Here is a 23,344-nt window from a genome sequence, read left to right as displayed (position 1 = left end):
GGACAAACAGTTCGATAGCTAAATTAATTCCATTAAAGGTTATCTTCATATAATCGATCTGGAAATGGACCATTGATATATGAATGAGGAATTATAATTCGTTGTGATTGATCATTCATATCTACAATCGATCTATTTTCAACTTCGATAATTTAACTGTAATATACAATATATTAATCATATTCATGATTAATTATTAAAATTCCCTATATATAATTTGAGCTAATTTAATGTAAAACTGAATGTTGTTACAATGGAAAGAGAGCATACAGATTGCATACAGAGTGGCCTTAAAACTGCTAGATCTGCTTATTTTTCAACCCTAGGTATTTATTTGAAAACGTGGCTAAACTAACGAAAAACAAAGCTTCAAGTCCAGATGTTTCCAAGCAGCACAGCAAGTAATGACTTTATGAACTTTTTTACTTACAAGATTGATAATATCAGGAAGAAAATAATAACTATGCAACCGTCTACTACAGTATCACATCAGACAGTGCAGTGTAGTCTCACTGACAAAAAATTCGATTCATTCATTGCTATAGGAGAGGGTAAATTTTATAAACTCGTTAAATCATCTAAATTGACTTCATAAATAGTATGTTACTATACAGTATACCGACTAAACTATTGAAAGAGATGCTTCCAGAGGTCATAGATCCTCTTCTTAAAACCATTAATTCATCTTTGTCATTAGGATACTTACCAAAAACTTTGAAGCTGACTATGATTAAACCACTTGTTAAAAAAACACAACTTGCGCCTACTGAATTAGTCAATTACAGGCCGATCTCAAATCTACCTATTCTGTCACTGAGACAGCTGGTATTAGTTTTCACTGTTATGCTGATGATATTCAGCTCTATATTTCTTCACTCCCTGACGAAATTTACCAAATCACAAAATTACCGGAATGCGTAGCTGATATAAAAAACTGTATGACTAGTAATTTCCTACTACTTAATTCTGAAAAAACAGACATTATAATTATTGGACAAAAAACTTCCTCGCACCAAAAACCTGTCTAACACTTGATGGCTGCTCTGTCAAGCCCTCGTCGTCGGTTAGGATCCTGGGTGTGCTCTTTGATACCAATCTTTCATTTGTAAGTCACGTGTCAAGTATCTGTAAAACTGCATTTTTTTCATCTTAAAAATATATCTAAATTACGTCATATCCTCTCAATGAAAAATGCAGAACAATTGGTTCATGCGTTCATGACATCAAGGGTAGATTTTTGTAATGCTCTACTGGGTGGTTGCCCTGCACGTTTTATACATAAACTACAGCTGGTCCAAAATGCAGCCGCTAGAGTTCTTACCAGAACCAGGAAGAATGACCATATTAGCCCGGTTCTGTCAACACTGCATTGGCTCCCTATTAAACATCGTCTAAAATTTAAAACATTGCTGATTACTTACAAAGCACCAAATGGTTTAGCTCCCCTGTACTTGAGCGAGCTCTTAACGCATTATAGTCCTTCACGTCTATTGCGATCTCAAAATTATGATCAGTTGATTAATACCTAGAATATCAAAATCGACTGCTGGCGATATTTTATTCCATTTAGCACCAAAACTTTGGAACAATCTTCCTAACATTGTCCGGGAAGCAGACACAGTCTGTCGGTTCAAATCTAGACTAAAAACACATCTGTTTGGCTTAGCATACACATAACACATTATAGACTTCTATAATTCAATGTTAGGCTGCATAGTTTAGATCAGCCGGAACCGGGAACACTTCCCATAAATCCTGATGTACTTTGTACATCATAAGAAGGATGGCGTCTACGCTAATATTAGTCTCTCTGTTTATCCCGAGGTTTACCGCAGTCCATATACTGTCAAGTATCCCGTTTTCGCCGGGAAAGTCCCGTATTTAACCCTTCTTTCCCGCCGTCCTCCCTTATTAGTATTTTCCCGTAAATCTCCCATATTTTAACCTGCGCTATTAAAAAATAATAATGGCCCGGGCGGATAAAAAAAAAAAAAAATCCCAATCTGAGCTCTGTCACTAGCCACGCGATAACTGCCACCTGCAGTAGCCTACTACAGGTATTGTGGGTACTGTAGGTGGCAGTTGTCACGAGGTTAGTGTGTGAGGTCAGATGATGAGTGGCAACGCGGGGGGGAAAAAGAAAAAAAATCGGAGACGGATGATGGACGCTACGACAGAGACGGAAGGCACTCCTGCCACAAAACCAAAACCCTCATGTAAATACCGCGATCAATGGGACAGCGAATTTACTTTTCTGAAGAGGAGCAGGGTAGGGGACAGTCACGCGTTTTGTAACTGCGACTTTAGCATCTTAAAACCTGTTAACCGTTGCCAGTGTGCCGACGCACTGAAGCGTTTTTTTTGTTTGTTTAAATAGTTCAAAGTTACTATCAGATTTAATGTTATTACCTTGACAAACTATACATCATTAAAAAGATATAACACTCAAGTTTCAGTATTTGACCACTATTGTATTCTCAGAAACTTTGAAGATGTTTCATACCAAATTAATTTCTAATAACTTTACAAAACTTTGTAGCTATTAATAACTATTTTTTCATTATGACAATAATTAATTCTACATTTAAAATAAACTGCCAGGTGTCAGCTTTCAAATGAGATCATACTTGTGATTTTAGTGCAAAGTGTTTATGAACTGTAGGCTATCTGTTTCAGTTTGGGTATGCCATTTCTGAGGATTTTTCAAAAGTGGGGTTGCAGCCTAACAGGTTAAAGAATGCAAAGTCTGCAACAAATTGGAACAATAACTCACTAAAAGAGTAAAGAAAAGTTATGTGACATGTTAAGAAAAACTGTAAAAGAAAAGCAATATGAAATGAAAAGAATGTGTGGAATGAAAATAAAATGTAAATGTAGTGACAAGCAATGTTAAATGAACAGAAAATATGCAAATAAGCCTTTAAAATAAATGCTGGTGGGACTGCTCGCGGTGGGCGCCGGAAAATTTCCCTTATTTTCAAATCCAAAACTTGACGGGTATGGACCTGTGTCTGGACACGACGACAACGCAGTCCTGAAGTGTCAACTAGTCTCTCCATTGTAAATGCCTCCTTCCTTTTACCTCTGTACTGATAAAACATTGTCGGGATAATTCCGATTCACGAGGCTACACAGAAGCGTTAAAAAATTCTCAGAGCCACCAGGCACTGTTTTATGCCAATGAGCGGCCGGATCGCATTAACCTGTTAAGCTGCAACCCCACTTTTGACAAATCCCCAGAAATGGCATACCCAAATTAAAACAGATACAGTTCATGAACCCTTTGTACTAAAAGCACAAGTATGATCTCATTTGAAAGCTGACACCTGTTAGTTTATTGTAAATGTAGAATTAATTATTGTCATAATAAAAAAGTTATAAATAGCTTCAAAGTTTTGTAAAGTTATTAGAAATTTTTTTTTTAGGAAATATCTTCATAAAAATAATATTGAAGTTGGCACTGTATCAATCTATGAATGCACTGCAGCTGAAGCCACATGTCTGACCAAGTGATATATTTAAAATCTGAAGATGACAAGTCTAAAACTCAAGATCATGTCATATGACTTTATTTTGATTAGACTCTAAAATGCACACTGATGTTTATTGTCATCTAAGCATCTATTCAGTCTATTGTCTCTATTGTTTTGTGGTGCAAACGAGGCCCATTCAGTCTCAGTCTCCCCTGCACACATTCACACCTCTCCAGCCCGGTTATGGCTCTAAATATGTTTTTCTTTTGTCTTCATTATAATTACTAACGACTGCAGTTTCAATCCCTAATTTCTTTTTTTTCAAAGTTCTCAGTTCACATTTGAAACCGAATCAAATTACCTTCTTGAAAAGAAGAAACATTTCAGTAAGCATTTCTATTTAGTAAAATTCATAAAAATAACAGCTAGGTGGCAGGGGCATCTGAGGGCTAGCTAGCATGTTAGCTTAGCACACCATCAATACATGACAATTTATGAGATTAAAACCATGTTTGTTCTCCTAACTTACTTTATAGGGCAAGTCGAGTGTTTTAAATAACCTTCTGTGATCTGATTTGGCTTCAGATAAAAAAAAATCAGAAAGAAAATTTATTATTTTATAGTATTCTGCACAATGATAAAGTCTATATCGATTAGCATTACATTATAAACATAATCTGTTATTATGAAAATACTTGGCATGGCTCGAAGAACACAGGTAAATCAAATATCATTGCAACCATGTTTATTGTCTTCAAAACCTCTTTATCTGCATGTTACAGCGATCTCTGGAAGCTTTGTTTGTTTGACATCCTGAATGTCACATGATTATGGCATTTCTTCATGTGTTCCATATATGGACTGCATGTTAACACGGCACCCTCAGGCTGCCAGTATGGATTGAAAACACAGTACATCCAAGTATCCAGCACTCATAATGATTACATCGGCCCATTTGGGCATAAATTCAATAAATATTATTCCTGTCTATATAAATCTGATGTAAACCTATGTGGATCTATCAATATTCCTCCAAATCTGCAATTTTTTGAGCTAAAAGCCATGAGGGACATTGTTTTGTCAAGTGCTGTCATGATGACCTCACAGGAGTTTTTTTCTGAATGAGACCGGCTGACGCTCATAATTCATATTAAAGGTATCGACTCATTTTTTGACTACACAACTCCTGACACAAATTAAGACATAACTGTCACTATACGTTTCTCAGAATACAATAGTGGTCAAATACTGAAACTTGAGTCTTATATCTTTTTAATGCTGTATAGTTTGTCAAGATAATAACTTTAAATCTGATGGTAACTTTGAACTATTAAAAAAAAAAAAAAAATAACGCTTCAGTGCGCAAGCGCTCTGGCAACGGTTAACCCTCCTAGGTCTAAGGGGTTTTTGGGGTCCTTGAGGTGTTCTGACATGCTCTGACATTTGTGCTTTTTTCAGTTATTGATAAACATGTTAATGGCAAAGGTGTAAATTCACTCTATACAGGTCCTTCTCAAAAAATTAGCATATTGTGATAAAGTTCATTATTTTCCATAATGTAATGATAAAAATTAAGCTTTCATATATTTTAGATTCATTGCAAACCAGCTGAAATATTTCTGGTCTTTTATTGTTTTATTACTGAGGATTTTGGCATATAGCTCATGAAAACCCAAAATTCCTATCTCAAAAAATTAGCATATTTCATCCGACCAATAAAATAAGTGTTTTTAATACAAAAAAAGTCAATCTTCAAATAATTATGTTCAGTTATGCACTCAAACCTTGGTCGGGAATCCTTTTGCAGAAATGACTGCTTCAATGCGGCGTGGCATGGAGGCAATCAGCCTGTGGCACTGCTGAGGTGTTATGGAGGCCCAGGATGCTTCGATAGCGGCCTTAAGCTCATCCAAAGTGTTGGGTCTTGCGTCTCTCAACTTTCTCTTCACAATATCCCACAGATTCTCTATGGGGTTCAGGTCAGGAGAGTTGGCAGGCCAATTGAGCACAGTAATACCATGGTCAGTAAACCACTTACCAGTGGTTTTGGCACTGTGAGCAGGTGCCAGGTCGTGCTGAAAAATGAAATCAGATGGAAGCATGAAGTGCTCCAAAATTTCCTGATAGCTAGCTGCATTGAACCTGCCCTTGATAAAACAAAGTGGACCAACACCAGCAGCTGACATGGCACCGCAGACCATCACTGACTGTGGGTACTTGACACTGGACTTCAGGCATTTTGGCATTTCCTTCTCCCCAGTCTTCCTCCAGACTCTGGCACCTTGATTTCAGAATGACATGCAAAATTTGCTTTCATCCGAAAAAAGTACTTTGGACCACTGAGCAACAGTCCAGTGCTGCTTCTCTGTAGCCCAGGTCAGGCGCTTCTGCCGCTGTTTCTGGTTCAAAAGTGAACCTGACCTGTTCTTGACCTGGGGAATGCGACACCTGTAGACCATTTCCTGCACATGCCTGTGCACGGTGGCTCTGGATGTTTCTACTCCAGACTCAGTCCACTGCTTCCGCAGGTCCCCCAAGGTCTGGAATCGGTCCTTCTCCACAATCTTCCTCAGGGTCCGGTCACCTCTTCTTGTTGTGCAGCGTTTTTTGCCACACTTTTTCCTTCCCACAGACTTCCCACTGAGGTGCCTTGATACAGCACTCTGGGAACAGCCTATTTGTTCAGAAATTTCTTTCTGTGTCTTACCCTCTTGCTTGAGGGTGTCAATGATGGCCTTCTGGACAGCAGTCAGGTCGGCAGTCTTACCCATGATTGCGGTTTTGAGTAATGAAACAGGCTGGGAGTTTTTAAAAGCCTCAGGAATCTTTTGCAGGTGTTTAGAGTTAACTAGTTGATTCAGATGATTAGGTTAATAGCTCGTTTAGAGCCCCTTTCATGATATGCTAATTTTTTGAGATAGGAATTTTGGGTTTTCATGAGCTGTATGCCAAAATCATCAGTATTAAAACAATAAAAGACCTGAAATATTTCAGTTGGTGTGCAATGAATCTAAAATATATGAAAGTTTAATTTTTATCATTACATTATGGAAAATAATGAACTTTATCACAATATGCAAATTTTTTGAGAAGGACCTGTATAGCACAAACGGGGCTACCGTAATATGTGAGCAACATGTATGTACATGTTTGTATTTTTTAGAGAATAATGTTTATGCGTGGTTATTGAAAAAACTAAAACTTAAAGTGTCTGAAATAAGGCCACAAAACACATACTAAATATATGTCCACAAGACTTTTGACTAATTAGTGTTGTTGCCTAGAATTTTTGCTTCAAAATGATCTGAAAATCATCCTGCCTAATCATTTACACAAAACAATACATTCTTTTAAAATTTAATAAGTAACCTTTTGTTTGGAAAGGCAGTATGCGTGGAGGCGTGTTCACACCTGAGAAGACAAAGGCTGCATAATGTGCCACATACATAATGAGCTGCATATTAATTAGCCAGTCCCTCCAGAAAAACGCGATTATGCGATCGCTGAATTCAATGCATAATCAGCCAAAGTCCGCATATTCATGCGGGGCCGCATTTTTTCAAATACGCCGCATTTTCGCCGCATAAATTGCCAATTTCCGTGCAAAATATGCGGGGTTTGCATGATTTCATAATCCTCGCATTTTCGTTGCAAAAAAGTCATATATCTTAGCAGAAAGTTGGAAAACGTTGCGTTTGCTTCACACACCATTTCCCCGTTTCCATGGGAACGTTATGAAGTGACGCAATTACGCGACGGGATAGCTCACAGCTGAAGTTATTGCAGAGGCCAGACAGCCTCACGGAGGCGATGGACATCTCACAAATCGAACTCGTATAACAGTCTGTCACACGTTCTACCGTCACATCGTTACTTAATAAAAAAAAAAAGATAAAAGTAGCAGCATCAAACAGAAATTACCCACACACATGGGGTGATCGAGGCGCACATATAATATAACACTGCAGACAGTTCAACAGGGAGCGCGCAGCTCTTAAAGGGGCCACACCTTATTTACGCTCGTTACAGTCTGAAATAAAACAAGATGATCCCAGCACTTTATATGATGTAGTATGCTTGCTTATCAAAGGAAGTAATAAGAAATGACTCTTTACATTAAGGTAGTAGCCTAGTGAGAACAGGGCGTTAGGGGAATCACTTTTTTTCTCTTTTTCATCAAACCGCAGTTTTTGCAAGTTCCCAAAATTTTTGCAAGTTCCCGCAATTTCATTGCATAAAATTGCATAAATATCCCGCATATTCCATCGCATTTTTAAAGAAAACGGGCCGCATAATCAAGGATTTATTGCCCGCAACAATCACAAAAAAACTTTTTTCTGGAAGGACTGATTAGCCTCACACAGGTGTGTCACAGGATCCCAAAGAATGCAAGGACAAAAGAAATTATCTATATATACATATTTTACAATTAGAAATTGTAACCAATTACAAATAGGTTACAATTACAACAACAATTACAATTTTAACAATATTTCAAGTGTATTTCTTTGTAAAAAGTATACATTTTATCATACGTATTAAAAAAGGTAAGGATTCATTAGTTTGAATATTGGAACAAACACTATAATAACATCTTAGTTGATAATTCAATATACCTACTTTATTTTTGACAAAACATCATACTATAGTATATTTAAGTATGAGCAGAAATTGGTGAACAAAAGTGTACCTATTTAAAGGGGTGATGAACTAAGAAATAAAATTGTCCTTGAGCTTTTGACATACAGGAGGTCTTCATACTATAAGAATATCCTGTTAGTTTCAGAACTGAAAACTTCCTTGTTAGTCCAATAAAAGTTTTTATTGACACCAGGCTCAGCGAACGACAGGTTTTTCAAAGTGGGGATCTATGACGTCAAAGAGGATAAAACCCCTCCTCGACAAAAGAAGATCAACGCCTACTTCAACACGGCCTCTTTAGCCCCACCCACCGACTCGCGCATTACATGCTATAACATAGGCCTACGACGAGGTAATTTTGCTAAACTGGATCGAGCTACCAAACAATAAACATTTACAAAATATTGTGCAGTACCTGGTCGTGGAAGAAGACCGTTGCTGCATAAGCTTCCTTCGGATTCCTATATTAGGAATGCGTGGTTAAGCTTTATTAAATCAACAGAAAATCAGTCACAATTTCCAACACAGGCTCTGCTCTGCCAGCAACGCCACAAACATGTAAGTAACCATGTTTATTTTAATGCCTGATCTGTGAGCAGTGATTTCTGATGTGTAATTATTCAAGTTCAGTATTATCTTTCTCTCAAAATCATTCAATACTGTTTATGCATCAGTGACTAAAAGATCAACTTCACATCGTTTCTCTTAAGATGAAATAATATTAAAACTGTGATTAAGTTATAGAAAGAAAGCGACCAAAGAACGCTCCCTTTCCAATCGCCCAAGCTGTCAGTCAATCAATCACACAGCACGCAAATCTCGTTATGAAATCAATGACGCTGTTACACTGCACAACGAAGCTGTACCTGTATTGACGTCGTGTTTGCATTGTTATTTGGTGAAAAAGCATTCGTGAGTGTGCAAAAACTGCGTTGCAATAATGAGATCTTTATTCACGCGATCACCAGACTGTATGTCATCTGCTCAGCTCATCACTGCAAACTTTCATGTGATGGAATAGATTTAAATATAATGCTTTAAACAATACATTTAAAAATTTGTTAATCTTCTCGATAGCTGTAATAGTAAAAACTTAGTAGTTTCCGAGAGTTTCACATGTAATACTTGCTATTTTATATGCAAACATGTCAGCCAATCACAGCAGTGGGCGTTTACACTGAAGTCTCACAGCAGACATGCCCCTTCAAACAGAGTGTTCAAATCAGAGGCTAAAATCAGGCTAGGAAAAATGCCTTTTTATTTCTTAATTATGACAATGTTTGATGTAAAAATCATACCAACATTATAAGGGCACCCATGGCAACATTATAAAATAATAAAATAATCCAGTTCATGACCCCTTTAATGTGACAGTAGTCTTTTTTTACAGTCAAAACTTTATAATCTATCCAAAACTAATCACAAAATCTTGTCTAAACATTCATATTTAGTCTGTAACATATTGTGTATGATATATTAGCATATACATGTGAATTTGCAGTTTGTTGCTTATACAGACATTTTATTTCAACATATTTCAGTCTATTTTTACTCATCTTAGTAGGCTATACCAATATAGTTTGGATGTGTTCATGTAAACAACGTTTACTAATGTAGGTGCGAGAGTGAATGAACGGCACAGACACAAGCTGTATAACTGTAGTAAACAGAGCGCGCACCTGTGCCGTTCATTCATCATTTAGCCTACACACAGACACGCAATTCATATTTAAACAGTCTTTTTGCGGTTTACAGTCAGACACTATTCAATTTCGCGATTAGAACAAAGCACTTAAGAATAAATTACTTACTACATCAGCTCCTCGAAATGAAACAGCACCAGCACTTCTGGTACATTTTCCAGGGTTATTAGATAGTATTATTCAGATTCAGATTCCTTTTATTGTCACTGTAAATGAATACAACGAAATTCCATTTGCACTAAGTGAGGACGGATCTCAATAAATAAATATAAACAAGCGAATAAAAACAATATATAAAAAACTATATCAGTAACATTTGTACATTTCAAGCACACTTCCAACACTCAGCTATCAGCTTGTATAAGATTTGTAAACATAAATAGATACAATTTATTGCGCAATCCCAATTTGCTTGTTGATTTCATGATAGAGTTCAGTGTAGTGAAGTATTCAGTGTAGTAATGGCCTTTGGGTAAAAACTATGCAACAATCTAGTGGTGCGTGTTTTAAGTGTTCTATATCGTCTGCCTGAGGGCAGAAGATCAAAGAGATGATGGGCAGGGAGGGAAGAGTCTTTCAGTATATTTGTTGTTTTTTGGAGACAGCGGGAGGTGAAAATTTCTTCCAGCTGTAGTAAGATACTTACTAAACACGATGTGTTTTATAATCCAGCTGGTGGGCGTTGGCATGTTTGAATGGCTTGCCTTAGATCATTTGCGTTTGAATACCGCGCGCTCTCCGTGGGCGTGCCACATTAACGCGTAATTAGGTATAATGAGCTGGAAAGAAAAAGACTGACATCTCTCTCTTTTCATACAGATTACAAACTGAGAATATTTGTTTTTTTTAATATAAATTAATTCACTTAAAAGAAGAGAGTTCAAGCTTCATTATGGAAAAACACTCGTGCCTGTATGACAAGTATTCGCGGAATTACAGTTAATTTTCGGACGCGTTTCAGAATGGACTTAACTGACAGAGAGAAGGCAGAACGCGCATCATGTTTGTTTTTCTTTATTTGGCGAAAAGCACAACACTTGGTTTTTATTGTATGTACAATATGTATGAATGATGTACAACACTTAATATGTAAGATCAAAATCAACTGAGTATTTTGAGTTGCTTTAGCACTGATAAGAAAAAAAGCGAGACTATCGCGTCGACCTCAGAGGGTTAACAGGTTAAAGGTTTTCTGTTAGAATGGTGTCTTGTTAGCGGCCCCTAAGTTAATAACTAATGATCGTTGCGACGGAAGTGAATCAATCAAACCTAACTTTAGCTGGACAATAACTTTATTCTAGAGCTGCTGTAAAGCCAAAAGACTTCCTGTTGGTCGGAGCTAATGACTGTAAATTAGAAAGTTGTCCAGCTTGATGAGAACAATATACGTACTGAGTTTTGTGATTGTAGGTAAAACTACCCCCCACTTTTGTCAAAAGGTGGCGCTACTGAGCCCCTCCACCACGCCCATTTCTGAGACTGTGCAAGTTTACTGGCTAATAAATGTGACGTCTCTGTCGAGTTTCATGCAATTTCAAGCATGCTAAGAGTTTCAAAAGCTTGATGCGTTGCCACGGCAACAGTATCTAAGATATCAAGAATCCTTTCACAGGTCTATACATCTGCCCTGTGTTTACATTATAGTAGTGAAGTTTGAAGCAAATCAGGTAAAAATAAGAGGGTGATTTCAAAGCATTTTGAAAGTGACACTTCCTGCTGCCAGTTGGTTGCGCTATAACTTTGACTCACAATAGTCACATGCATGTGATTGGCCTCTTACAACGAACACACTGATCAGTTAATGAATGCAGAAGCTATAACACACTTCCTGTTTCCCATTTCGCCATAAATTTGTTTCCTCGCCACAGCCGAACCGTTTGAGTTATCAAAAATCCGCTGGCATGTCTTGAATTCATGCACACCGAGTTTGGTGGAGATCGGATGAATTCCCTAGGAGGAGAATTTAAAATTCCATAGCATGCGTTTCAAAACAACCCTAAATAGCCAACTTCCTGTTGGGCTGGCGTAAAAAGTAAGAGTATGAAAGTTGTTACAGAGTTTCATATTATTACATGCAAGCGTGTTTGATTTATGGACCAAATTTTCAGGGCTTGGGCCCTAATAATCCTTACGAAAACAATAGGGTCCTGCGCCCTTTCAGGGCTTGGGCCCTATGAAAACAATAGGGTCCTGCGCCCTTTCAGGGCTTAATCATAATCATACACTGTTTGTTCGTTGGCCAAAGGAGGACTGGCCCCCTGACTGAGACTGGGTTCTCCCAAGGTTTTTTCTCTCCATTCTGTCACCTGATGGAGTTTTGGTTCCTTGCCACTGTCGCCTTTTTTGCCTTTCTTCGCCTTAGTTGCCATTGGCTTTTGGCTTGCATAGTTGGGGACATTTAATTTTATATTTAACAATATTATTACAACATTATTTTCCTGTTATCTCTGTAAAGCTGCTTTGAAACAATCTGTATTGTAAAGGTGACATGACTTAGTAATCCTTAGGAAAACAATAGGGCCTTCACCATTTCAGTGCTTGGGCCCTAATAAATAATAACAAATAATCTTAAGGAAAACAATAGGGCTCTGCGGCCTTTCAGCTGCGACCAGCGATGACGGGCCCAAGCCGGTGGCACTGCCACCGTGGTGCCTTTAGGGTAACTGTGCACGAAGGGCAATATGAATGAAAAACACGATAAATGTAGAAGAAACACAAAGTCGTCTGAATACGCCACATTTACTGCAGCAGCTGGTGCCACTATGACCGAATTCGTTCCACATGATTAATCAGCTGGTTCAAAGATTCAATTAACCATTCATTAACAGGTCTTAAACAATTAACATTAATTCTTGAATGAATCAGTTGTTTAAGACTAAAGTTTTACTCCAAGTGGCTTTATACATACGAACCCCAGGTCTAAATACAGTGTATTGTGTCAATATAGACACTGCTAGATATAAAGTGACCAAATATGAATTAACAAACAATAACTTTACAAACAAATACCCCAGTGGTGTCTAATACTCACTGCATAAAAACGCATTGTATGGGTCAAGGCAGGAGGACTGGCCCCTCCATTCTCATGCAGTTGGCTCTTAATGATGAGATCATATAGTGGGGACAAGGTGGGCGCAGTCTCAAAAACAGGGATGCCTAAAAATATATAAAAAAGAATTGTGAGTTAGAGCTATGTTCATGCAGTCTCTCAGAAATGCATGAGCAATTCTCATATTATTAACTCTTATTTTAATTAAAATTTGTGATATATAATCTGATTGACCAGTTAATATCAGAAGCATTATAATTAATAACTAGAAAAAGTTCGTCGAGACGAACTTTAAGTTGGCTTGTGAAAGTTTGGACCAGAAAGTTTGAAGAAGTTTAAAGTAGTTTAAAGTTTAGATTAGTTTAAAGTTTAAAGTAGTTTAAGTTTAAATTAGTTTAAGTTTAAATTTGTTTAAATTTTAAATTAGTTTAAAGTTTAAATTAGTTAAAAGTACTTTAAAGTAATTTAAAGTAGTTTAAAGTATAGTTTGAAGTAATTTAAAGTTGCTAGGGTGTTTCTAGTGGGTTGCTAAGGTGTTCTGGGTGGTTGCTAAGGTATTTTGGGTGGTTGCAAGGGTGTTATGGGTGGTTGCTAGATGGTTGCTAAGGTATTTTGGTTGGTTACTAGGGGTTTCTGGGTGGTTGTTAGGTGGTTGCTAGGGTGTTCTGGGTGGTTGCTATGGTGTTGCTAGGGTGTTCTAGGCTATTTTGGGTGGTTGCTATGTGTTGCTAGAGTGTTCTAAGGTATTTTGGTTGGTTACTAGGGGTTTCTGGGTGGCTGTTAGGTGGTTGCTAGGGTGTTCTAAGGTATTTTGGTTGGTTACTAGGGGTTTCTGGGTGGCTGTTAGGTGGTTGCTAGGGTGTTCTGGGTGGTTGCTATGGTGTTGCTAGGGTGTTCTAAGGTATTTTGTGTGGTTGCTATGGTGTTGCTAGGGTGTTTTAAGGTATTTTGGGTGGTTGCTAGGGTGTTATGGGTGGTTGCTAGGCAGTTGCTATGGTATTCTGGGTGGTTGCTATCGTGTTGTTAGGGTGTTCTAAGCTATTTTTGGGGGTTGCTAAAGTGTTGCTAGGGTGTTTTAAGGTATTTTGGGTGGTTGCAGGGTGTTCTGGGTGGTTGCTATGGTGTTGCTAGGGTGTTCTAACACTTTTTGGGTGGTTGCTAGGGTGTTCTAGGTTGTTGTTAGGCATTTGCTCGGGTGTTCTGGGTGGTTGCTAGGGTGTTTTAAGGTATTTTGGGTGGTTGCAGGGTGTTCTGGGTGGTTGCTATGGTGTTGCTAGGGTGTTCTAACGCTTTTTGGGTGGTTGCTAGGGTGTTCTGGGTTGTTGCTAGGCAGTTGCTAGGGTGTTCTAGGGTATTTTGTGAGGTTGCTATGGTGTTGCTAGGGTGATTTAAGGTATTTTGGGTGGTTGCTAGGGTGTTCTGGGTGGTTGCAAAGCAGTTGCTAGGGTGTTCTGGTGGTTGCTAGGGTGTTGCTATGGTGTTCTAGGGTATTTTGGGTGGTTGCTAGGGTGTTCTGGGTGGTTGCTATGGTGTTCTAGGCTATTTTGGGTGGTTGCTATGGTGTTGCTAGGGTGTTTCAAGGTATTTTGGGTTGGTACTAGAGTGTTCTGGGTGGTTGCTAGGCAGTTGCTAAGGTGTTCTGGGGTTGCTAGGGTGCTGCTAGGGTGTTCTTAGGTATTTTGGGTGGTTGCTATGGTGTTGCTAGATTGTTCTAGGATATTTTGGGTGGTTGCTATAGTGTTGTTAGGGTGTTTTAGGGTATTTTAGGTGGTTGCTAGGCTGTTGCTAGGGCGTTCTGGGTGGTTGCTATGGTGTTGCTATGGTGTCCTAAGGTATTGTGGGTGGTTGCTATGGTGTTGCAAGGGTGTTCCAAGGTATTTTGGGTGGTTGCTAGGGTGTTCTGGGTGGTTGCTAGGGTGTTGCTAGGGTGTTTTGATGTATTTTGGGTGGTTGCTAGGGTGTTATGGGTGGTTGCTAGGCAGTTGCTAGGGTGTGCTGGGTGGTTGCTATGGTGTTGCTAGGGTGTTATGGTAGGTTGCTAGGCAGTTGCTAGGGTGTGCTGGGTGGTTGCTATGGTGTTGCTAGGGTGTTCCAGGCTATTTTGGGTGGTTGCTAGGGTGCTTTAAGGTATTTTGGGTGGTTGCTAGGGTGTTCTGCTGGGTTGCTAGGCAGTTCTTCAATTCATGAGTTTATAAGTATATAAGTTTATGAGTTTAGAGTTTATACGTTTATGAATACATGAGTTTATATAATTGTACGAGTTTGAGTTTAGTGTTTATAAGTTTAAATGAGTAAGAGTTCAGAGTTTATTAATTTATGAGTTTGAGAGTTCATAAGTGTATGAATTCATGAGTTTATAAGTATATGAGTTTATGAGTTTAGAGTTTATAAGTTTAAATGAATCTAAGAGTTCAAGTTTAGAGTTTATTAATTTATTATGAGTTTAAGAGTTTAGTGTAGATAGATAAGTGTCATAGATAGATGAGTTTATTAGTTTAAATGAGTCTCAATGGCTCATATAGTATATAGAATGGCAGTTTGATTCAGTCTAGGGCTTCAAGGAGTTTAGATTTGAATTTTTGGCAGTTGGAGAGTTTGAAAATCTGAACATTCCGCAATGTTAAGTCAATGGGAGTTTTTCCAAGTTTGAATCGTCATTTTTAGGAAAACCGTAAGTCCGATCAGTTAGAAAAGATATAGCATACCGAGTCAGAACAGTTTGAGTGTCTGAGCCGAGTTTGGAGTATGTGGAGTTAAAGCTCCAGGAGGAGATTGAGTTGTAAATTTTTGACAGAATAATAATAATAACTAGAAAAAGTTCGTCGAGACAAACTTTAAGTTGGCTTGTGAAAGTTTGGACCAATAAGTTTGAAGAAGTTTAAATTAGTTTGAATTTTAAAGTAGTTTAAAGTTGAAATTAGTTTAAAGTTGAAATTAGTTTAAAGGAGTTTAAAGTAGTTTAAAGTAGTTTAAAGCAATTTAAAGCAGTTTAAAGTTTTAAATAGTTTAAAGTTTAAAGTAGTTTAAAGTTTGAAGTATAGTTTGAATTTAAAGTTGCTAGGGTGTTTCTAGTGGTTTGCTAAGGTGTTCTGGGTGGTTGCTTGGCGGTTGCTAAGGTATTTTAGGTGGTTGCTAGGGTGTTTTGGGTGGTTGCTATGGTGTTGCTTGAGTGTTCTATGGCATTTTGGGTGGTTGCTATGGTGTTGCTAGGGTGTTTTAAGGTATTTTGGGTGGTTGCTAGGGTGTTCGGCGGGGTTGTTAGGCAGTTGCTAGGGTGTTCTGGGTGGTTGCTATGGTGTTGCTAGGGTGTTCTAAGGTATTTTGGGTGGTTGCTATGGTGTTACTAGGGTGATTTAAGGTATTTTGGGTGGTTGACAGGGTGTTCTGGGTGGTTGCTAGGCAGTTGCTAGGGTGTTCTGGGTGGTTGCTATGGTGTTGCTAGGGTGTTATAGGGTATTTTGGGTGGTTGCTATGGTTTTGCTAGGGTGTTTTAAGGTATTTTGGATGGTTGCTAGGGTGTTATGGGTGGTTGCTAGGGTGTTCTGGGTGGTTGCTATGTTGTTGCAAGGGTGTTCTAGGGTATTTCGGGTGGTTGCTAGGGTGTTCTGGGTGGTTGCTAGGCAGTTGCTAGGGTTTTCTGGTGGTTGCTAGGGTGTTGCTAGGGTGTTCTAGGGTATTTTGGGTGGTTGCTAGGGTGTTCTGGGTGGTTGCTATGGTGTTGCTAGGGTGTTCTAGGGTATTTCGGGTGGTTGCTAGGGTGTTCTGGGTGGTTGCTAGGCAGTTGCTAGGGTTTTCTGGTGGTTGCTAGGGTGTTGCTAGGGTGTTCTAGGGTATTTTGGGTGGTTGCTATGGTGTTGCTAGGGTGATTTAAGGTATTTTGGGTGGTTGCTAGGGTGTTCTGGGTGGTTGCTAGGCAGTTGCTAGGGTGTTCTGGGGTTGCTATGCAGTTGCTAGGGTGTTCTAGCGTATTTTGGGTGGTTGCTATGGTGTTGCTAGGGTGTTTTAAGGTATTTTGGGTGGTTGCTATGGTGTTCTGGGTGGTTGCTATGGTGTTGCTAGGGTATTCTAGGCTATTTAGGGTGGTTGCTAGGGTGTTGTTAGGGTGTTGTAAGGAATTTTGGGTGGTTGCTAGGGTGTTCTGGGTGGTTGCTATGGTGAAGTATTTATGATTAAAAGTTCATAAGTGTATGAATTTATGAAAATTAATAAGTGTACGAATTCATGAGTTTATAAGTTTGTGTACGAGTTTATGAGTTTAGAGTTTATAAGTTTAAATGAGTAAGAGTTCAGAGTTTATTCATTCATGAGTTTGAGTTCATAAGTGTATGAATTCACAAGTTTATAAGTGTATCAGTTTATACGTTTATGAATTCATGAGTTCATAAGTGTATGAGTTCATGAGTTAAGTATACAAGTTTATGAGTTTAGAGTTTATAAGTTTATGAATTCATGAGTTTATAATTGTATGAGTTTGAGTTTAGTGTTTATAAGTTTAAATGAGTAAGAGTTCAGAGTTTATTAATTTATGAGTTTAAGAGTTCATAAGTGTATGAATTCATGAGTTTATAAGTGTATGAGTTTATAAGTGTATGAGTTTATGAGTTTAGAGTTTATAAGTTTAAATGAGTCTAAGAGTTCAAGTTTAGAGTTTATTAATTTATTATGAGTTTAAGAGTTTAAGTGTAGATAGATAAGTGTCATAGATAGATGAGTTTATTAGTTTAAATGAGTCTCAATGGCTCATATAGTATATAGAATGGCAGTTTGATTCAGTCTAGGGCTTCAAGGAGTTTAGATTTGAATTTTTGGCAGTTGACGAGTTTGAAAATCTGAACATTCCGCAATGTTAAGTCAATGGGAGTTTTTCCAAGTTTTAATCGTCATTTTTAGGAAAACCGTAAGTCCAATCAGTTAGAAAAGATATAGCATACCGAGTCAGAACAGTTTGAGTGTCTGTGCCGAGTTTGGAGTATGTGGAGTTAAAGCTCTAGGAGGAGATAGAGTTGTAAATTTTTGACAGAATAATAATAATAATAATAACTAGAAAAAGTTCGTCGAGACAAACTTTAAGTTGGCTTGTGAAAGTTTGGACCAATAAGTTTGAAGAAGTTTAAATTAGTTTAAAGTTTAAATTAGTTTAAATTTTAAAGTAGTTTGAAGTTGAAATTAGTTTAAAGTTTAAAGTAGTTTAAAGTTTAAAGTTTAAAGTTTTAATGGTTTAAAGTTTAAAGTAGTTTAAAGTTTGAAGTATAGTTTGAAGTAATTTAAAGTTGCTAGGGTGTTTCTAGTGGGTTGCTAAGGTGTTCTGGGTGGTTGCCTGGCGGTTGCTAAGGTATTTTAGGTGGTTGCTAGGGTGTTTTGGATGGTTGCTATGGTGTTGCTTGGGTGTTCTACGGTATTTTTGGTGGTTGCTATGGTGTTGCTAGGGTGTTTTAAGGTATTTTGGATGGTTGCCATGGTGTTCTGGGTGGTTGCTATGGTGTTGTAAGGTATTTTGGATGGTTGCTATGGTGTTCTGGGTGGTTGCTAGGCAGTTGCTATGGTGTTCTGGGGTTGCTAGGGTGTTCTGGTGGTTGCTAGGGTGTTCTAGGGTATTTTGGGTGGTTGCTATGGTGTTGCTAGGGTGATTTAAGGTATTTTGGGTGGTTGCTAGGGTGTTCTGGGTGGTTGCTAGGCAGTTGCTAGGGTGTTCTGGTGGTTGCTAGGGTGTTCTGGTGGTTGCTAGGGTGTTGCTAGGGTGTTCTAGGGTATTTTGGGTGGTTGCTAGGGTGTTCTGGGTGGTTGCTATGCAGTTGCTAGGGTGTTCTGGTGGTTGCTAGGGTGTTGCTAGGGTGTTCTAGGGTATTTTGGGTGGTTGCTATGGTGTTGCTAGGGTGATTTAAGGTATTTTGGGTGGTTGCTAGGGTGTTCTGGGTGGCTGCTAGGCAGTTGCTAGGGTGTTCTGGTGGTTGCTAGGGTGTTGCTAGGGTGTTCTAGGGTATTTTGGGTGGTTGCTATGGTGTTGCTAGGGTGATTTAAGGTATTTTGGGTGGTTGCTAGGGTGTTCTGGGTGGTTGCTAGGGTGTTCTAGAGCATTTTGGGTGGTTGCTATGGTGTTGCTAGGGTGTTTTAAGGTATTTTGGGTGGTTGCTAAAAAGAAAGAAAGATTGAAAGAAAGATTAGAAAGAAATAAAGATAGATAGAAAGATTAGTTAGAAAGAAAGAGAGAAAGAAAGAAAGAGAGATAGAAAGATTAGTTAGAAAGAAAGAAAGATTAGTTAGAAAGAAAGATTAGTTAGAATGAAAGAAAGTTAGAAAGTAAGATTAGTTAGAAAGAAAGAAAAAAGAAAGATTGAAAGAAAGATTAGAAAGAAAGAAAGAAAGAAAGATAGAAAGATTAGTTAGAAAGAAAGAAAGAAAGATAGAAAGATTAGTTAGAAAGAAAGAAAGAAAGATTAGTTAGAAAGAAATAGATTAGTTAGAAAAGAAAGAAAGAAAGAAAGATTAGTTAGAAAGAAAGATTAGAAAGAGAGATAGAAAGAAAGATAGAAAGATTAGTTAGAAAGAAAGAAAGATTAGTTAGAAAGAAAGAAAGATAGAAAGTAAAATTAGTTAGAAAGAAAGAAAGAAAGATTAGTTAGAAAGAAAGAAATATGGAAAGATTATTTAGAAAGAAAGAGAGAAAGAAAGAAAGAGAGATAGAAAGATTGTGTTCATAAGTGTATGAATTCATGAGTTCATAAGTGTATGAGTTTATAAGTTTATGAATTCATGAGTTCATAAGTGTATGAATTCATGAGTTTATAAGTGTACGAGTTTATGAGTTTAGAGTTTATAAGTTTAAATGAGTAAGAGTTCAGAGTTTATTAATTTATGAGTTTGAGTTCATAAGAGTTTGAATTCATGAGTTTATAAGTGTATGAGTTTATAAGTGTATGAGTTTATGAGTTTAGAGTTTATAAGTTTAAATTAGTCTAAGAGTTCAAGTTTAGAGTTTATTAATTTATTATGAGTTTAAGAGTTTAAGTGTAGATAGATAAGTGTCATAGATATATGAGTTTATTAGTTTAAATGAGTCTCAATGGCTCATATAGTATATAGAATGGCAGTTTGATTCAGTCTAGGGCTTCAAGGTATTTAGATTTGAATTTTTGACAGTTGGGGAGTTTGAAAATCTGAACATTCCGCCATGTTAAGTCAATGGGAGTTTTTTCCGACTTTGATCGCCATTTTTAGGAAAACCGTAAGTCCGATCAGTTAGAAAAGATATAGCATACCGAGTCAGAACAGTCTGAGTGTCTGTGCCGAGTTTGGAGTATGTGGAGTTAAAGCTCTAGGAGGAGATAGAGTTGTAAATTTTTGACAGAATAATAATAATAATAAGTTTAAGTACAATATCAGTAAGTTGGCTCTCACAAGCCAACTTAATAATAAGTTTAAATAGGATTTCAGTAAGTTGGCTCTCACAAGCCAACTTAATAATAATAATAAGTTTAAATAGGATTTCAGTAAGTTGGCTCTCACAAGCCAACTTAATAATAATAATAATAAGTTTAAATAGGATTTCAGTAAGTTGGCTCTCACAAGCCAACTTAATAAGTTTAAGTAGGATTTCAGTAAGTTGGCTCTCACAAGCCAACTTAATAATAAGTTTAAATAGGATTTCAGTAAGTTGGCTCTCACAAGCCAACTTAATAATAAGTTTAAATAGGATTTTAGTAAGTTGGCTCTCACAAGCCAACTTAATAATAAGTTTAAATAGGATTTCAGTAAGTTGGCTCTCACAAGCCAACTTAATAATAAGTTTAAATAGGATTTCAGTAAGTTGGCTCTCACAAGCCAACTTAATAATAAGTTTAAATAGGATTTCAGTAAGTTGGCTCTCACAAGCCAACTTAACTAGAAAAAGTTGGTGGAGACAAACTTGAAGTTGGCTTTTGAAAGTTTGGACCAATAAGTTTGAAGAAGTTTAAATTAGTTTAAAGTTTAAATTAGTTTGAATTTTAAAGTAGTTTGAAGTTGAAATTAGTTTAAAGTAGTTTGAAGTTGAAATTAGTTTATAGTTTAAATTAGTTTAAAGTTTAAATAAGTTTAAATTAGTTTAAAGTAGTTTGAAGTTTAAAGTAGTTTGAAGTTTAAAGTAGTTTGAAGTTTGAAGTAGTTTGACGTTTAAATTAGTTTATAGTTTAAATTAGTTTAAAGTTTAAATTAGTTTGAATTTTAAAGTAGTTTGAAGTTTATATTAGTTGCTAGGGTGTTCTGGGTGGTTGCTAGGGTGTTCTGGGTGGTTGCCAGGCAGTTGCTAGGGTGTTCTGGGTGGTTGCTGTGGTGTTGCTAGATGGTTGTAATGTATTTTGGGTAGTTGCTAGGGTGTTCTGGGTGGTTGCTATGGTGTTGCTAGGGTGTTCTAGGGTATTTTGGGTGGTTGCTAGGGTGTTCTGGGTGGTTGCTATGGTGTTGCTAGGGTGTTCTAGGGTATTTTGGGTGGTTGCTATGGTGTTGCTAGGGTGATTTAAGGTATTTTGGGTGGTTGCCAGGGTGTTCTGGGTGGTTGCTAGGCAGTTGCTAGGGTGTTCTGGTGGTTGCTAGGGTGTTCTAGTGTATTTTGGGGGGTTGCTATGGTGTTGCTAGGGTATTTTAGAAATGTTAGAAAGAAAGATTAGTTAGAAAGAAATAAAAAGAAAGAAAGATTAGGTAGAAAGAAAGATTATTTAGAAAGAAAGAACATTTAGAAAGGAAATAGATGGGTTAGAAAGAAAGAAAGAAAGAAAGAAAGAAAGAAAGAAAGAAAGAAAGAAAGAAAGAAAGAAAGAAAGAAAGAAAGAAAGAAAGAAAGAAAGAAAGAAAGAAAGAAAGAAAGAAAGAAAGAAAGAAAGAAAGAAAGAAAGAAAGAAAGAAAGAAAGAAAGAAAGAAAGAAAGAAAGAAAGAAAGAAAGAAAGAAAGAAAGAAAGAAAGAAAGAAAGAAAGAAAGAAAGAAAGAAAGAAAGAAAGAAAGAAAGAAAGAAAGAAAGAAAGAAAGAAAGAAAGAAAGAAAGAAAGAAAGAAAGAAAGAAAGAAAGAAAGAAAGAAAGAAAGAAAGAAAGAAAGATTAGTTAGAAAGAAAGATTAGAAAGAAGAAAAATTAGTTAGAAAGAAAGATTAGTTAGAAAGAAAGAAAGTTAGAAAGGAAGATTAGTTAGAAAGAAAGAAAGATTAGTTAGAAAGAAAGAAAGCTAGAAAGAAAGAAAGAAAGAAAGAAAGAAAGAAAAATTAGTTAGAAAGAAATAGATTAGTTAGAAAAGAAAGATAGATTAGTTAGAAAGATAGAAAGAAAGATAGATTAGTTAGAAAGAAAGAAATATTAGTTAGAAAGAACGAAAGATAGATTAGTTAGAAAGAAAGAAAAAGGAAGATGGATAGATAGATAGATAGATAGATAAAATAGTCAGATGATAGATAGATAGATAGATAGATAGATAGATAGATGAGTTTATATGAGTCTCAATGGCTCATATAGTTTATAGAATGGCAGTTTGATTCAGTCTAGGGCTTCAAGGAGTTTAGATTTGAATGTTTGACAGTTGGGGAGTTTGAAAATCTGAACATTCCGCCATGTTAAGTCAATGGGATTTTTTCCGAGTTTGATCGTCATTTTTAGGAAAACCGTAAGTCCGATCAGTTAGAAAAGATATAGCACACCGAGTCAGAACAGTTTGAGTGTCTGAGCCGAGTTTGGAGTTAGTAGAGTTAAAGCTCTAAGAGGAGTTGGAGTCAGAAATTTTAGCGCTCATAAAAAGAATAATAAGTTTAACTAGATAAAAAGTTTGTTGGCAAACTTTAAGTTGGCTTGAAAGAAAGAAAGAAAGAAGAAAGATTAGTTAGAAAGAAAGAAAGAAAGAATTAGTTAGAAAGAAAGATTAATTAGAAAGAAAGAAAGAAGAAAGAAAGAAGATTAGTTAGAAAGAAAGAAGAAAGATTAGCTAGAAAGAAAGAAAGAAATAAGAAAGATTAGTTAGAAAGAAAGAAAGAAAGATTAGTTAGAAAGAAAGAAAGAAAGAAAGAAAGAAGAAAGATTAGTTAGAAAGAAAGAAAGAATTAGTTAGAAAGAAAGATTAGTTAGAAAGAAAGAAAGAAAGAAGAAAGATTAGTTAGAAAGAAAGAAAGAAAGAAAGAAGAAAGATTAGTTAGAAAGAAAGAAAGAAAAAGAAAGAAAGATGAGTTAGAAAGAAAGAAAGAAAGAAAGAAAGAAGAAAGATTAGTTAGAAAGAAAGAAGAAAGATTAGCTAGAAAGAAAGAAAGAAGAAAGATTAGTTAGAAAGAAAGAAAGAAAAAATTAAATAAGAAAGAAAGATTAGTTAGAAAGAAAGAAAGAAAGAAAGAAAGAAAGAAAGAAAGAAAGAAAGAAAGAAGAAAGATTAGTTAGAAAGAAAGAAAGAAAGAATTAGTTAGAAAGAAAGATTAGTTAGAAAGAAAGAAAGAAGAAAGATTAGTTAGAAAGAAAGAAAGAAAGAAAGACAGA

The 23,344-nt window shown here is 36.7% G+C and overlaps 1 protein-coding gene and 1 long non-coding RNA gene across 3 annotated transcripts in view; one reads left to right on the top strand and one right to left on the bottom strand.

Annotated features, from left to right (window-relative positions):
- LOC143710236 (mediator of RNA polymerase II transcription subunit 1-like) overlaps positions 1–23,344 on the bottom strand; it is a 194,409-nt gene that overhangs the window by 57,196 nt on the left and 113,869 nt on the right. For both annotated transcript variants that reach the window (XM_077201241.1, XM_077201240.1), the window contains one exon: positions 12,849–12,973. In XM_077201241.1, coding sequence (XP_077057356.1) covers positions 12,849–12,973 — 125 coding nt within the window. The remainder of the gene's footprint in view (positions 1–12,848; positions 12,974–23,344) is intronic.
- Positions 13,340–23,344, top strand: part of LOC143710312 (uncharacterized) — an 18,386-nt gene continuing 8,381 nt past the window's right edge. The window contains exons 1-2 of the long non-coding RNA XR_013194526.1: positions 13,340–13,399; positions 22,114–22,313. This is a non-coding gene — a long non-coding RNA (uncharacterized LOC143710312). The remainder of the gene's footprint in view (positions 13,400–22,113; positions 22,314–23,344) is intronic.

Source organism: Siphateles boraxobius, unplaced genomic scaffold, assembly GCF_051911475.1.
Source record: "Siphateles boraxobius isolate OS27281-9 unplaced genomic scaffold, OSU_SipBor_1 46, whole genome shotgun sequence".
NCBI classification, from domain to species: Eukaryota; Metazoa; Chordata; class Actinopteri; order Cypriniformes; family Leuciscidae; genus Siphateles; species Siphateles boraxobius.
This window is presented reverse-complemented; position numbering and strand designations above follow the sequence as displayed.